Consider the following 16477-nt stretch of genomic DNA (forward strand, 5'->3'; position numbering starts at 1 on the left):
GGACATGGATTCAATCCCTGGTCGGGGAACTAAAATCTCATATGCCACTGGGCAGCTAAGCCTACATGCTGCAATGAAGAGCCCCTGTGGCCATAAATAAGTGATAAAAAGAAAGGGAATACAAAAAGAAGATAAGAGATAATTGAAAAGTGTTTCTGGGGTGTGTAGATCAGGCATAGTGTACATACTTTTAAATATACATCAAAATTATAGTCAGTGCCATTTGAAAAAATCTTATGTAAATTTTATTGAATTATTAAGCTCTGTTAACAGGGATAATGCTTCCTTTAAAGGTTTATAACAAATATTCCTTGCCCTTTCTCTTCAAATGCCTGTGTTTATTTATTGTTCATTAATCCAGTAATTAGATTGCAGTGTGCTTGCTTTGGATGTTGTAGCATATGAGAAAAATATAAATTAGATATTTTGTTAATGAAGATGATAATATTTATGGCATGTCATGTGCGAGGCTAATAGCAAGTTGACACAGTAGGAATCTTTCTACCCTGAATACTCATTGAAAGGACTGATGCTGAAGCTGATGCTCCAGTACTTTGGCCACCTGATGTGAAGAGCCAGCTCTTTAGAAAAGACCCTTTGCTGGGAAGGATTGAAGGCAGGAAGAGAAGGGGATGACAGAGGAAGAGATGGTTGGATGGCATCACCGATTCAATGGACCTGAACTTGGGCAAACTCTGGGAGATGGTGAGGAAACCTGGTGTGCTGCAGTCCATGGTGTTGCAAAGAGTCAGACCCGACTGGAGACTGAACAACAACAACAAGGAGTCTTTCTAGCTTCTGATCCTTGTTCTATGAAATGGTCTGTGAAACCCATGTGTTTGGAAAGGAGATCAGAAGTGATCTTTGTTGTTTAGTTGCTAAGTCATGTCCAACTCTTTTGCGACCCCCTGGACTGTAGCCCACCAAGCTCCTCTTTCTATGGGATTTCCCAGATAAGAATACTGGAGTGGGTTGCCATTTCCTTCTCCAGGGGATATTCCCAACTCAGGGATCGAGCCCATGTCTCCTGCATTGGCAAGTAGATTCTTGACCACTAAGCCACCAGGGAAGTCCAGTGATGATCTACTGTGGGTTATTAAAAATTAACAACATAAGAAGCTTGTATTGGCAGTATTATTGAACTAAACCCTATTTTGTACAATAGATATATTGTGGAAGGTTTAAGCAATAAAATTAGGAGTCCTTGTTGTTTAAAGTGTACATATGTCAATCCTAATCTCCCAGTTTGTCTGGCCCTCCCCTTCTCCTCCCCACACCCCTCACCCCGTGTCCATATGTCTGTTCTCATATATACTGCCGTGTGTAAGATGGGTAGCTAGTGAGAACCTGCTGTATGGTACAGGAAGCTCACCTTGGTGTTCTGTGATGATGTAAATGGGAGGGATGGGATGGTGGGGTGGGAGGGAGGTCCTTGAGGGAGGGGATATAGGTGTACATATAGCTGATTCACTTCAGTACAGCAGAAACTAACACAACATTGTTAAACAATTATACTCCAGTAAAACAAAATAAAAATAAAATACGTGCAGGAAACAATACAGTGTATATAGATTGAGACTGCATATGTTTTCTTAGGAATCTGTAGGTTTCTTATAAGAATTAAAAACTCTGTGTAATCACATCAGCAATCATCAGAAAATATAATAGGAGCATATTCTAAATCATCTAGTTGACCATCTTATGACCTAGATGCCAGGAGACGGCAGTGTCTCTGTTTATGCTTGTTTGGTCATGTTGGCTCCAAGTAGTGTTATACTACTTTGTGAAGAGTTAATTAAAAACTGAGGCATTTCTAATACATAAATGATGTAGTCATGTCCAGCAGATGGATGGCTAAATGGTGCGATAGCCCACTGTATAACGTAAGTTTTGTGGTAGTTTACATTCTGTTAGCTAACATTCTTTGAGCATCTCCTGTGTTCCAGGCACTGATCAAAATACTCCTCATGTACAGTAATATATGATATTATTCAATAATAATAATGAACCATAATTAATGTAAGGATTTGTGTTTTAAGTTTTTAATTTGTACAGTAGACCTGTGAGGTATGTGAAGTTACTAGTCCTCTGTTTTACAGATGAGGGTACTGAAGTATAGAGAAGTTAATTTTTATGGTTACATAGCTAATAAGTGGTAGAATTGGTTTTCATACATATTACCTGACTCCATAGCCTCTAGCCACTGACTACTGCCTCCTGATAGATAGCTGACTATACTGCCTCATGGTAGATCCCCATCTGACACAGTCATCTGGGGATTCCAAACTCAGAATAGGCAAAATGGCATTGTATTCATGTTACCAATTCAGATTTCAGTTCAGCAAACATCTTGTTTCCTGTCACATTAATGTTGTTGATTTAATAATACTGGTTTTGTGATTGTGTTTGGATTTAATTTGTAAGATTTTACTGTCATATGTATTGTTACAAACACTAAGAGTTTTGTCCTAGTTTGTATATATTTCAATAATATTATAACAAAGATAATAACATTATAACAAAAATTTCAGTAACATTATAACATAAAGAAGGCCAAACACTGCAGAATTGATGCTTTTGAGCTGTGGTGTTGGAGAAGACTCTTGAGAGTCCCTTGGACTGCAAGGAAATCAAACCAGTCAATCCTAGAGGAAATCAATCCTGAATATTAATTAATTAGAAAGACAGATGCTGAAGCGCCAATACTTTAGCCACCTGATGCAAAGAACCGACTCACTGGAAAAGACCTTGATGCTGGGAAAGATTGAAGGCAAGGGCAGAAGGGAATGGCAGAGGATGAGATAGTTGGATGGCATCACTGACTCAATGGATATGAATTTGAGCAAGCTCTGGGAGATGGTGAAGCACAGGGAAAGCCTGGTGTGCTGCAGTCCTTGGGGTCGCAAAGAGTCAGACACGACTGAATGGCTGAACAACATAATGAGAATAACTTCATACTCAGAGATTACAGTAGAGATGCTTATGTAAAGATTGCTTTAGATCTTTTTCTTTTGGCTGCACCACACAGCTTGTGGGATCTTAGTTCCCCAACCAGGAATCACACCTGTGCCCTTCTCAGTGGTCAGAGAAATCTTCTGTGATGCAAATGAATACATATTGATTTTAGTTATTATACAGATTCAGAATTTTATATAATGTATTGGATTTCCTTAGACTAACACAGCATGAATGAGGAAACTCAATTTTGTTGTTTTGTGTATTTGGATGCACTTCTCCTAACTCAGCTGAGTCATGTAATAGACAGTCATAGGTACTAATATAGACAATACTCTGTCGGATTTTCCCCGGGTGGTTTCCCAATTGGGGGCTATTCTCTAGTCACAGTCAGGGGATGGTGTCCTATTTATAGGGTCCTCTAAAGTCTATTACTGTCAAAAACTTAGAAGGTCTCTTATTCAGAAGAAAACAGAAGTAGTAAGAAGCAAAAAGAATTGTCCTTGATTTTACTGAGAGTTGTCTTGATTTAAATGAAACTATGACTTAGTTTATAATCAAAATGAAGACTATCATAATCTTTCTCTTTATAAAATTTAATCTTTTTAAACCTTAATTTGGTAAACTTTCCTTTTGCAAATTTAATTCATTTGCATTACGTATGAGAGATTTTACTTACTGTGCTTTTTCAGTGTGCTAATAAGAAACCCTTTTGAATCAAGAGCTATGTATTGAGTTCCTACTGCATACAAGCTTTTCTGCTAGTCATTGGTGCTTCATTTACTTACTGATAACATCATCTGATTTAGGTACATATGCCTATCATACTGAAGAAGTAGAAAAACTTCAGTCAGGTGTTTGAGTCTCTGATATTACCTGGTTCCATGGTGGTACATGAGTTTGAGCAAGATCTGGGAGTTGGTGATGGGCAGGGAAGCCTGGTGTGCTGCAGTCCATGGGGTCTCAGAGTTGGACATGACTGAGAAACAGAACAGAACTGATGGTAGTTTTATTTTCTGAAGTTTCTCTGGCTGGATTTTTTTTTGTTTCTTTCCTCTTGTATTTTTCTACTTCTGGAAATTTATTCAACTCTAAGCAATGTACTCATTTATACTCTTAAAATATTCCATGGAAGAACTATAGCGTAAGTACCACTGTAAAGTTTTATAGGACTTTTAATATATAATTCCAGTCTGTGACCTGAAATACTTTCTGATGTTTGATAAAATCTTCTGAGCTAATTTCTTTTTTAGACTGGAAATTAGTAGTTCCTGGGACATCTGAAATTATTTTTAAAAAGTGATTATATATACATTTTTCTTAAAAGAAGTTCTAGATCATTGTTATATTCACTTAGGGTTTTTGTATATTGTCAGACTTGGTTAGGGGTTAGTCATGGAACTGACATATTGGTCACTAACTTAAAATAATGGTAAATCCATTTGGCAAGAATGTGATTTAACTGGACTAGGCTACCTTGGAGGTTTCTTTCTTTCTTTTCTTTTTTTTTTTTTATGCTTGAATGCTGTAGGCTAGTGATTCTGGGGAGGGGTGATTTTTGTCCTCTGGGGCATTTGGTAGTGTCTGGAGACATTTTTGGTCAGTTGTTGCTGGTATCTAGTGAATCTCTAGATACAAAAGGGGGGAGGAAAAACCCCTCTAGATACAAAAAACAAATAAAGAATTATCTAGCCCCAAATGTCAATTTTACTGAGGTTGAGGGATGCTGGAGGCCAGTTGGTGACTCACCAGTGGTGATTTTTTTTTTTTTTAGTCTAGAGTGTTTATGATTTTTAATTCTTTTCCAAATTCCCTTTAATTTTTAAAGTATATATATATATATTAGCCCTCATCTTAAAGATGGGACAGTACTGGATATGAAAGGATAGTATTTGGGTTTTAGCTTATTAAAGTTAATCAAAGTATTTCACTAAATCTCGATTTGGGAACCCTTTGCAGTCGTTGTTGGATATTGAAAAAGAAGTAATTATTCAGCTGAAAATGCTTTTACTGTGATGATTACTCATGATTTTATGTATTTCTTTTACTTTCTAATAGGCTTTTAAGGATATGCTGTATTCAGCTCAGGACCAGGCACCTTCTGTGGAAGGTAAGATGTGTTAATCCCTACATTTAACCATATAAAACTTCTTTTTAAGAAGAGATATTTTAAACTGAATAGTATAAAACTAATATAACTTACCCTACTATACAGATCTTTTTTGGCTTTTATAGTATATATTATGATTACTTTATGTTTCAGTGAAATTTTTATTGTTTAGCTCACATTTACTTTATGATGGATCTCTTATGTCCGTACATCACCTTAGCATTGTGAATCGTAGATAGTGGTTTAAAGTTCTTAAGTGCCATGCTCCCTCCCCCCAGCAGTGTGTTCTTATATCTGTTTCTCTTATCTATTCATCCATCCATCCATCATTCAGTGAATCCTTAGTTCATAACTAGTCTGGGCAACAAAGCTTTTTGTTTCTATTTATGTCATGTCTTTAGACTGAGACTAGTGAAACAAGATATATCTACTCTGTGTGTGTGTGTACATGGATATAAGCATGTATATGTATGCATGTGCACAGCTTGGCAGTCGTAAAGTGACTGACCTAAGCGTAGTGGTTATCTTTCTAATTATCTTTATTGATCCTTCCTTTTCCGTTACCTCAGCTTCTGCTCACCAGTTCACTCTTTATGGGTTTAACGATTGATAGGTTTGAGGAGTTGTAAGTTAAAGTTGTAGTTCTTATGTCAGTAAATAACTAGGAACTAATTCGACAACTATTTGAGGGAGTGTTCCTTCTGAGGCTGGATATTCTTTTAAAATTTTGTATCATATTTCCATGAGAGATGAATATGGAGTTGTTTATTAAAACTATAGATCTGTAATTAAAAATCTCATTGTCTTTAATGACATAGACATGTATATCTTTCTAACCATTCTGAATTCAAAGTGTGCTTCCTCCAGAATCTCAAAATCTTTACCAGGATATTGGCACCTGGGTATTAGTTTTATAATACGTCACTAAATTTTGGATTATATTTAATACATTTAATGTAATTAATGTATTCTCTAATATTTAACTGAAGACAAATACTTACTCTTATCGGGTTATTATCTCTTATGTGTCTTGAAGAGTACCACTCTTGAAGAGTACCACCTCAAAAGATTTTAAGAATGTGAGAAAAATGAAATTATGTGGAAAGTAAGCTGATATCCTCACCCTGTGTAACTTGCTTTGATAGTGGTTCTTTTAACTTTATTCTAATTGGGCTACTTCTCCTTAATTTTTTCTTTCTTTTTTTAGGTTTGTAACAAAGATATTCTGAAGTGTGTTGAAAGTTATAATGTTCTTTATTCATCCCTCCATGCTAGGTCATGTTGCTAGTAAATCTCATACACCGTCAGCTGTTTTTGGAGGAAAAACTAAATTCTGTCAACGTATGCTAAAATGACAAATATTTATGGTTAATAGCTTTTTATCTCATTGTCAGAGACATGAACTTCATTGGACCCTGTTATAAAGGGAGTATTGTAGGCTGATTATGCACATGTATGTGCTGTCTTCATAAGGGAAATATTTTGAACTTATTCATTCTTTTAATTCTCAGATAAAGACTATAAAGTCATGTAGTTTTTATTTTCTTAACAGGAATTTTTCTCTTTAGACACGGTAAAGAATTGAAGGTATCGGAAAGTTGTTTAAGGAAACATTATCTTATATAGTATTGAGGTTAGAAAATGTTATTAAAGGGACTCAATTATGTCTTTCATTTGCATTGTGATACTATATTAATTTATTGTTTTATACAGTGTTTAAATTATAATCATTTCTGTTATTCCTTTATTCTTGCTACTGAGATCATATTTCTAGATTTTTATTTAGCAGTTATCTGTAAAGTAATGCATCATCAACAGATTTATCACAGAGTCCAAGATAGGGCTTTCAACTTTTAACATTTTTCTCAGACCAAATAAAATAGGATACGGGGAGTGGAACTGAGGCACTGATAGTTTTACTGTCTCTCTACGTAATTCTAATATATAGCCAAAGTCAAGAACCCTTGCCATAAATAATCTTAAAGACTTTTAGATCAGTATTGTTAATGCTAAGTTTTTTTAGGTAATAACTAGCCAGTAGGTTAATCGATTTCTTAAGTTCATTGATAGTTTGATTATTCTATTAGCATCTATAGGATGTTTATTTTTTAAATGTTTATTGCATTGAGTATAAGTAATAGCTGTACTGATTATTTACGTATATTAAATAGTTATAACTTAATATTGTTATTACTTAAGATGAGTCATAGTGCAATAAGTGGCGTGTTCATATTTTCACAGTACTTTTGTTTAAGATGGAATGGGTTTCTAATTATAGTGAAAGAAAAATAACTTGAAATGGATTCTTAAAGAGTGAAGTGGTTTATTTGATAGACGTATACTAGATAAAAGGCACAGTATATGAAAGCTTTTGTTGATAAGAATTTGATCACTATTTTTTATGCTAGTGGATCGTTTTCTTCTAATTTTTAAATAGTACTTTTATTCTAATATCACAGGTAAGTTGGCTTTTTTCCCATTTAAAAGTAAATCAACTAAATAAAATAATTTCAGTGTATAAAAAAAAAGAAATCAAAGCGTGTTTACTTAAAGTTGCTTTTATTATTCAAATAAACATTCAGATTATTTTTCTTGGTTATTTTGCTTTATTCATTCTTTGAAAGTTAATTTCGTGAATCATTATATGTTGATTCATGAAAAATAAAGTGTCTCTACTTTTATTTAAAACAATTGTTTTACAAAAAAACAACAAATAAATGTTTTGTGATTGTAACTAAGAGATTCTCATACTCTGAAGGAAAATATTTAAAATGCTAAAAGACTTATTTTCAGGTATTCCTTATCAATTCACATCTAATCTCCTTTGATATGTGTTAATATCATTGCCTACTCTTCAGTGTAATTTGTTAGTTTTGGTAGGCATTCACATTTGGAAATATGTGACCAAGAAGATGGCTTAAAATTCTTTGTTAAAACTTATACAGTATAATGATTTTAAAATAAGCACATAATTAAGAATTTTACTGTTTTTTTATCTTTTTTCTGCAGGAAGAATTGTAGAACGTATGTGACAATAGAATGAGGATTTATTTTACGTGGAGGGGCAGACATGCACTTAGGACCTTTAAATTCAGCCTTTAATGCAGTAATGTTTTGAGGAACTTTCAGAAATAGATGCTAAAACCCTTTAAACTATATTGTGCTTTTTATAATTCCTGCTGTCATTGAGGTATTTGGGACAGATTAAATTAAGCTGCAAACGGAAAGTCCCAACATCAGTAGTATCTTAATAATCAGGATTGTTTTGAGGCAAGACAGTTTATTATGGATATGACAACAGAACTTCTAATTGTGGTACCCATTTGACATAATCAGATTTTGTCAAATTTTTTGTGTTGGCCACAAAATTTTTGGTCACCCAGTTCTTGGGTAAATAGTCACACCTGTTTCGGGGAAATTTCCTCCTTCAGGATAATTTTGATATACGTGACTTACGCACTTCATATAATTTGTACACTAAATATGTTTTGGTTTATACTGAGTTACTTTCAAGTAAAGCTTCAAACTGTATTTTACCATCATCTTTTTAAAATATAGTATGTTTGTTTAGAAGCATTAATGTTTTCCATTCTTGTGATGGTAAAATATGAGAATCTGACAGTCAGGCTATGTCACAGAATTAAAAGTTGACATTTCTGATTGAAAGGGACTTTAAAAGATCATTTTGCTTCATCATCATTTTAGATTTATGCAATCTGAGACCATGTTAAGTTTGCATGACTCAGGAAGAACAATCAGGATTACTAATGCTATAGGTAACAACCAAAGGAGAATTCAAGAGATTAAACTTGTATTGAAACATAAAAATACTTTTTTATATTGACTTTATATTTTTATCCAAATGGTATCTTTGAATTCAAACATTTTTAATCAAGCATTTCCTTGAGTCTCTGTATTTTTAAAAGAAGCATTATCTGCTTTGAATAATACTGAACTATTTGACTTATTGGGCAGAAACTAATTGTCTTTCCAGAAATCTGTACTAAGTTTTTTATTACTCCAAATAATTCCTAGAAGTATTGGGAAAGATGTATAAAATTAGATAATATCATTAGATAGCAGTAGTTATAAAGGTTAGAATAAGGGGGAAATAAAGATAGAATTGTAAGAGAAAGCTCCAGTAAAATTTTTTTTATTTATTTATGGCTGAGCTGGGTCTTCGTTGCTGTGCACAGGCTTTCTCGAGTGGCAAGTGGAGGCTACTCTCTAGTTTCACAAAACGTGCTGCTCATTATGGTGGCTTCTCTTGTTGTAGAGCACAGACTCTAGAGCCAAGGGCTTCAGTGGTTGAGGCTTATGGTCCCTAGAGCCCTGGCTCAGTAGCTGTGGTTCACAGGCTTAGTTGCCCTGCGGCATGTGGAAGCTTCCTGGACCAGGGATTGAACCCATGCCCCCTTTATTGGCAGGGAGTTTCTAAACCACCTGTATCTCCCCGAACCACCAAAGAAGTCCTCCAGTAAATTTAATATATACAATAGGTAACCATAAAGATGTTGGAAGGAAAAGAACATCAGGTAAAATTAAGGAAATCTGAGTAAATTATGGACTTTAGTTTATAATGTATCATTATTGGCTCATTAATTCTGACAAATGTACCATACTCATCATGTAAGATGTTAATAACAGGGGAACCTGAAGAGTGGGGAGGGGCAGTAAATGGAACCCTCTGTACAACTTTTGTAACTTTTCTGTAAATATAAAACTATTCTAAAATGAAGAGTTTATTTAAAAAAATAAAAAGATGCTATAAGATTTATACAGTTGCCAGAAGCTTATTGTAAGTTGAACCCTGACTTTGCTGGAGTTCAGAAGGTAGAGGTGAGCATGATTAATTTCAGAATTAATTCATAAGGTAAATTTATACCAGTTCCTGAGAAAAAGATCAGTTTTTACTCAACATGAGATTTGAGAGAAGTTCTTCCTTCGGATCTTCATGAAGAGTATTTTCTTTGGTGTGCTACATTGTATCCCCAACAACTGTTTTACAAAAAGCATGGCAGGAAGTTTCATGAGTCAGCCTCTTAGAATCCAAGGATATGATGTAAAAATTTATTACTCTGACCTAGAAGGCCCTAAATAATCTGATCCTGTGTCTGTAACCTCAGCTTCTGCCATTTTCCCCCTTCTTTACTAGGTTCCAGTCCTATTGTCTTTTCTATACCTAAATCAGCCCAAGCTTGCTCTTACAATAATAGGGCCTTAGCTCTTGCTCTGTGTTGAGAATCACTAGATCATTTCATAGCTGTGTCCTTCAAGAGACCTTCTGAATGGTCAATCTTATTAGCCCCTCAGTCACTTTTTTACATCACCCTATTTTATTTATTTATTTTTGCATACAGTTCTTTGATATCTTGTGTTTTTTTTCATTGATTTATTAGTTTTCTTGAGACAGTATATTAAAAGGTGCTTGCACCTTGGAAGAAAAGCTATGATCAGCCTAGACAGCATATGAAAAAACAGAGACATTATTTTGCCAACAAAGGTTTGTCTGGTCAAAGCTATGGTTTTTCTAGTAGTGATGTATGCATGTGAGAGTTGGACTACAAAGAAAGCTGAGTGCATAAGAATTGATGCTTTTGAACTGTGGTGTTGGAGAAGACTCTTGAGACTCTCTTGGACTGAAAGGAGATCCAACCAGTCAATCCTAAAGCAAATCAGTCCTGAATATTCATTGGAAGGACTGATGCTGAAGCTGAAACTCCAAAACTTTGGCCACCTGATGTGAAGAACTGACTCATTGGAAAAGACTCTGTGCTGGGTAAAGATTGAGGGCAGGAGGAGAAGGGGACGACAGAGGATGAGATGGTTGGATGGTATCACTGACTTAATGGACATGAGGTTGAGTAAGCTTTGGGAATTAGTGATGGACAGGCTCCAAAATCACTGCAGATGGTGACTGCAGCATAAATTAAAAAACGCTTACTCCTTGGAAGAAAAGTTATGACCAACTTAGATAGCATATTCAAAAGCAGAGGCATTACTTTGCCAACTAAGGTCTGTCTAGTCAAGGCTATGGTTTTTCCTGTGGTCATGTATGGATGTAAGAGTTGGACTGTGAAGAAAGCTGAGCACCGAAGAATTGATGCTTTTGAACTGTGGTGTTGGAGAAGACTCTTGAGAGTCCCTTGGACTGCAAGGACATCCATCCAGTCCATTCTGAAGGAGATCAACCCTGGGATTTCTTTGGAAGGAATGATGCTAAAGCTGAAACTCCAGTACTTTGGCCACCTCATGAGAAGAGTTGACTCATTGGAAAAGACTCTGATGCTGGGAGGGATTGGGGGCAGGAGGAGAAGGGGATGACAGAGGATGAGATGGCTTGATGGCATCACTGACTCGATGGACATGAGTCTGAGTGATCTCCAGGAGTTGGTGATGGTCAGGGAGACATGGCGTGCTGCGATTCATGGGGTCGCAAAGAGTCGAACACGACTGAGCGACTGACTGGGAAGCCTGGTGTGCTGCGGTCCATGGGGTTACAGAGAGTTGGATACAACTGAGTGACTGAACTGAACTGAGGCAATAGAAGTCCCTTGAGACCAGAGATTTTTACCTTTTTTTAAAATGTTTTATATCTAGTATCTGAAATAGGCACATACCTTACCTATTTACTGAGCACATTAATGAGTAGGAATAAATATGAATCCTTTCCCTCAGTAGTCCTTAAAGCCAAAGTACCATTTATTTAAAAATTCATCTAGCTTGCGTCTTTGTTTTTAGTTTTGTTTTAAATTTTTAACTTCTTTTGGTCTTTAGATGCAGAATTTTGCCTGCTGGTTAGATGGCTAAGCATAGTTTGTTACTGTTTTATAATGCTGATTGTCATTTCATAAACTGTAGGCTGAGGTGACACACATAGCCTTTCTTTAAAACTGCAAGAGAAGCAGATGATGTAGCATTTTAGTTTATAAAGATTTTTTGGCATTGTGTTGTCTTGATACCAAGCACAGTTTCCTTTGATTGCTGAGATTTTTATAAGCCATTGGGTGGTTGTATATTTTTTGTAAGACACTAAACCACTTTTTGTTTTTATATGCTTCTTTTCAAAGATACATGAAATAGGCATAAATTTGAAAAACCATGTATGAATTGTTGAAGAATATTTTCCATGTATGTCTACTTTAATGGAATATGTGTTTTAGAGAATTTAAATTGAAATGGAAATACCTCAAAGTGCTTTGATTGTTTTCCTTTTGCATTTTACCTCTTCTGTTATAAAGTATTCCTTTTGATGGAGAGTGTATGGCTGATGGTAGCCTAGTATAACTCTGATTCAGTTAGCTCAATACAGCTCTCTGACTTTCTAAAATGGAATGAATAGTTAAGAGTGTAAGTCACTGACCACTGCTATACTAGCCTCTGCTTTTCTGCCATTTCTTTTTAGTTGCCCACCCGCTTTCCCAATCTTACGAACAGATTTTGTTGGATCGTTTTTTGCTTAGGTCTCCCCTGCTTATTCAACTTGATTAGCAGATGTGTTACAGTCTCCCTAAGCTCCTTAGAATTCAGCTGTTAGTGGCATTGAAGATGAAAGTATGCTTGTAAATAATTCATTCTGATTATACGCGTGAATGGATAGAGTCCACTTCAGGCATCTTCTTCCACCTCACCTCTTTCCCTAAGTCTTTGTTGTTTTTAACAGATGTGAGGTTGCTTTTTAAGTTCAAGAGGAGGGAAGACTAAATTGCATTTCTAAAATTCATGAAGTAGTTTTTGCATGTATAGGATTGCTGTCAAATCTATGCATTCATAGTACATTATTTACATTGTTTATAATCTTGTGTCTCCCTTCCCCCAGTTTTTCATTTTGTTTTCCTATATCACTGTCTGTTTAAAATTTTTTTTTTCTGACCTAGAAATAAAGCCATCTGATATTTATGATAGGGAGAGCTATATCTAATTTGTTACATTTTCAGCTTGATAGTAGCATGAGAGTATCTTTTAAAAGTTCCACTTTCCTAGTGGAACACTTGCTAGTGTTGTTTTGTTCAGTCATTTATTGTTGATGTTTAGAAGTACTTCTGCTAGTAGTGGGTTCATATTGTATGAGAAGACTATATACTAGGGACGAGTAGAGAGTTTAATCCCCAAAATTAAATTCTAGACTTGTTTGTGACCACTGCAACCTTGTTTTGAAATAAATACAGATTGCTAAGAGTGGAAGTTGAGACGTGAGGCAAGCCGAAAAGATAATTGTCATCTCTCTAAGAATAATGTATTTTCTCTTCCCCATTAACTTCTTTTAGAAAGGATCAAAAGACCTGACTGATATTCAGAGACATGAGTTTTTTCTTTTGAAGGATGTGCTTAGTTCATGTTTACATTGGAAAAGGATTGCATATTCCCTTGTATTATGGAAATGACAAGTTCTAGATAAAAAATATTATTACCCTCAAAAATATACTTGTGTGCTCTTTAAAGATGCTGCTGATCTTGAACTAGTTCACTAATAGGAAAGATGTGCTTCTGAATGATAAATAACATTGCTATTTGAGTTGACAAAATACTTCTCTTTCACAGAGAATTAAACATAATTTAAAGCTCACTGTTAGGATACAAGATGATGAAATAAATAGGTAGTAAAATTATGTGATGAAAATATGTATCATCTTTGAATAGCATACAAGTAAGAAGCTAGAAGAAATGAAAAAAAATGCTTTTAATCCTTTCTTTGTGATACTACAGAATATTTAAAATATTTTCAGTATTTAAAGTTTTCCTTTGCATATAAAGGTCAATAAGACACAAGGATACTGTGTCATTTGTCACACAGTGCTCTTTCTTTCTTTATTGGTAAGTTTGAGGAAAGGTCATAAAGTAGAGAAGGACTAATTACAAAACAGTAAGTCACGAAACAAAAATTCTGGAAATTATTGGTATCTACTCTGCATTGTATACAAAAGAATACCGTAACACATGAATGAATATGATGATTTCAGGTAGTATTTTCTAAACTAATATTGGAAAACTGGAACAATTGTTAAAGCCTTAAGTTGGCAGAACTTTCAGTTAAGGAAAGTTTTTCTTTATGCTCTTTTTTCTTTAGGTAGGACCACCTTACGTCTTAAGTGAAAGAATGCCAATGAGAAAGGTAGAAAGAATAGAAAGGTTTGATCAGAGAGTAGTTTTCCAGCACTGGGTTATATCACTGAATAAAAGAAACTGAAATTCCTGACCTCAGGGTAGAAAAGCTGCTCTGAAAATCGTTTAGATTCTCCATAATGTTTAATTATTACAGTAATAAGAAGAAGGAATAAGGCATTCAGTGGTTGAAAGAGTAGATAATCCTCTGTTAGTTTTCTGTGTCTGCTCTAACAGTTTTTCACAAACTTGGTGGCTTAAAGTAAGAGACATTTGTTCTCTCTCAGTACTGGAGGCCACAGTGGGAAATCAAGATGTTGGCAGGGCTTCACTCCTGGAATTTTGGGGGGATGATCTATGTCTTCCAACCTCTGGTAGTTGCTGACTTCTTTGGCTCGTGGCCACTTCACCCCAATCTGTACCTCTTCACTTTGCCTTCTTTTCCATCTATTCTCTGTATCTAAGGACATTTTTCATTGGATTTAAGGCTTTCTGGGTAATTCAGGATGATTTCATCTCATGATTTAATTTCATCACAGATTCCAGTGATTTGACGTAGATATCTTTTGCCCATTAGTGAGAATGGTTGTGGTCGCTTTTGGCCTACCATATCCCTAAATCTGAATTTTAAAAAAAATGCATTGTAGTTCATGTTGTATCTTCAAACTTTGTGCTAGAGCTAGAGGTACAACTGAGGCGTTTGTTTTCACAGTCTAATCTACCCACGTTGAAGGGACAGTCAAATGATGTTTAAAAAAAAAAAATTTAAGTAGATACACAGAAAGTAAAAAGCTGCCCAGTATATAGGCTTGACTGTATAAAATAGGACAGTTTACCTGCTTCTAACCAAACTATCCCTCTTTAGGATTTCTTTTATATTTCTGGTATCCTTCCTGAGGGAAACAGAAAGGCAGACCTTGTCCTAGCATGCAGGATAAATGTCCTCTCTTCCCTCCAAAATTTTTATTATGAAAGATTTGAAGATATACAGAAGTAGAGAGAATGTGTACAGAATCCCGTGTATCCATCACCCAGCTTCAGTTCTTATCAATTGCCTAATCTTGTTTTGTCCTCCATGATTATTTTGAAGCAGATTCCAGAAATTATATCATTTTTCCATAAATATTTCGTTTTAAGCGTACATTTAGAAAAGTATAGTTGATTTACAATGTTGTGTTAGTTTCAGGTGTACAGCAAAGTGATTCAGTTACAGTAAGTCCTGTGTTCTACAGTGGGTCCTTCTTAGTTACCTATTTTTTATATAGTAATATGTAAATGTTAATCCCAAACTCCTAATTTTAGCCCCCCTTTCACTGTTGGTAATCATATGTTTGTTTTGTAAGTCTGTAGATCTATTTCTATTTTATATATAAGTTCAGTTGTATCATTTTTTAGATTCCACATATAAATAATATCATGTTTGTCTTCCTCTAAATGATTTCACTTAGTATGTGAAGTCTTGGTCCATCCATGTTGCTTCAGATGGCATTGTTTTCGTTCTTTTTTATGGCTCAGAAATATTCTGTTGTGTGGAATCACACACTACATCTTTATCTGTTCATCTGTTGATGGACATTTAGGTTGCTTCCACATCTTGGCTATTATAAATAATGCTGCTATGAACGTTGGGGTACATGTATCTTTTTGAATTATGGTTTTCTCTGGTGTATTTCTAAAGGATGGTTCCTCTCCTAATTATCAAAATACAGTTATCACACATAAAAATATTATTAGTAGTTTCTTAATATTATTAAGAATATCAGATATTTGATACTATTAAGAACTTACTATTAATATATTTTAAAAGATAATTTAGTCTGACCAGAGACTCAGATAAGATCTATCATATGATTTATTGTATTTGGTTAACAAGTCTGTTAATTCTCCATCCACCAACAGTGGCACCATCCAAAACAGTAGCCACTAGCCACAGTAGCCACAACAGTAGCCACAAGTAGCTAGTAAAATTTAAATTAGTTACAATTAAAATGAAATACTCTGATCTTCAGTCACACTACTTACATATCAAGTGCTCAGGAGCCACGTGAGGTTAGGGGCTACCATGCTGGACACCATAGAACATTTCACTCATGAAGAATGCTTTATTGGTTCGAACTGGTATGTAGGTTTCTGACTCTCTTATTTTTCTTGCATTTTTCTTTTTAAAATGTTAATTATTATTATTATTTGGTGGAGCAAACTGATGTGTTTGTTTTTTTTTTGGTCTCCCAGAGTCTGGATTTTACTGATTGTACTGCTGTGGTGTACCTTAACATGTAGTTTGTTCTCTGTATTTCTTGTAAATTTGTA

General features: G+C 34.9%; 1 protein-coding gene across 1 annotated transcript in view; it reads left to right on the forward strand.

The window, feature by feature from the left end:
* XPR1 (xenotropic and polytropic retrovirus receptor 1) overlaps nucleotides 1-16477 on the forward strand; it is a 210583-nt gene that overhangs the window by 20009 nt on the left and 174097 nt on the right. Inside the window, exon 2 of the mRNA XM_069546204.1 lies at nucleotides 5014-5065. Coding sequence (XP_069402305.1) covers nucleotides 5014-5065 — 52 coding nt within the window. The remainder of the gene's footprint in view (nucleotides 1-5013; nucleotides 5066-16477) is intronic.

Source organism: Ovis canadensis, chromosome 12 (assembly GCF_042477335.2).
Source record: "Ovis canadensis isolate MfBH-ARS-UI-01 breed Bighorn chromosome 12, ARS-UI_OviCan_v2, whole genome shotgun sequence".
Taxonomy (NCBI): Eukaryota; Metazoa; Chordata; class Mammalia; order Artiodactyla; family Bovidae; genus Ovis; species Ovis canadensis.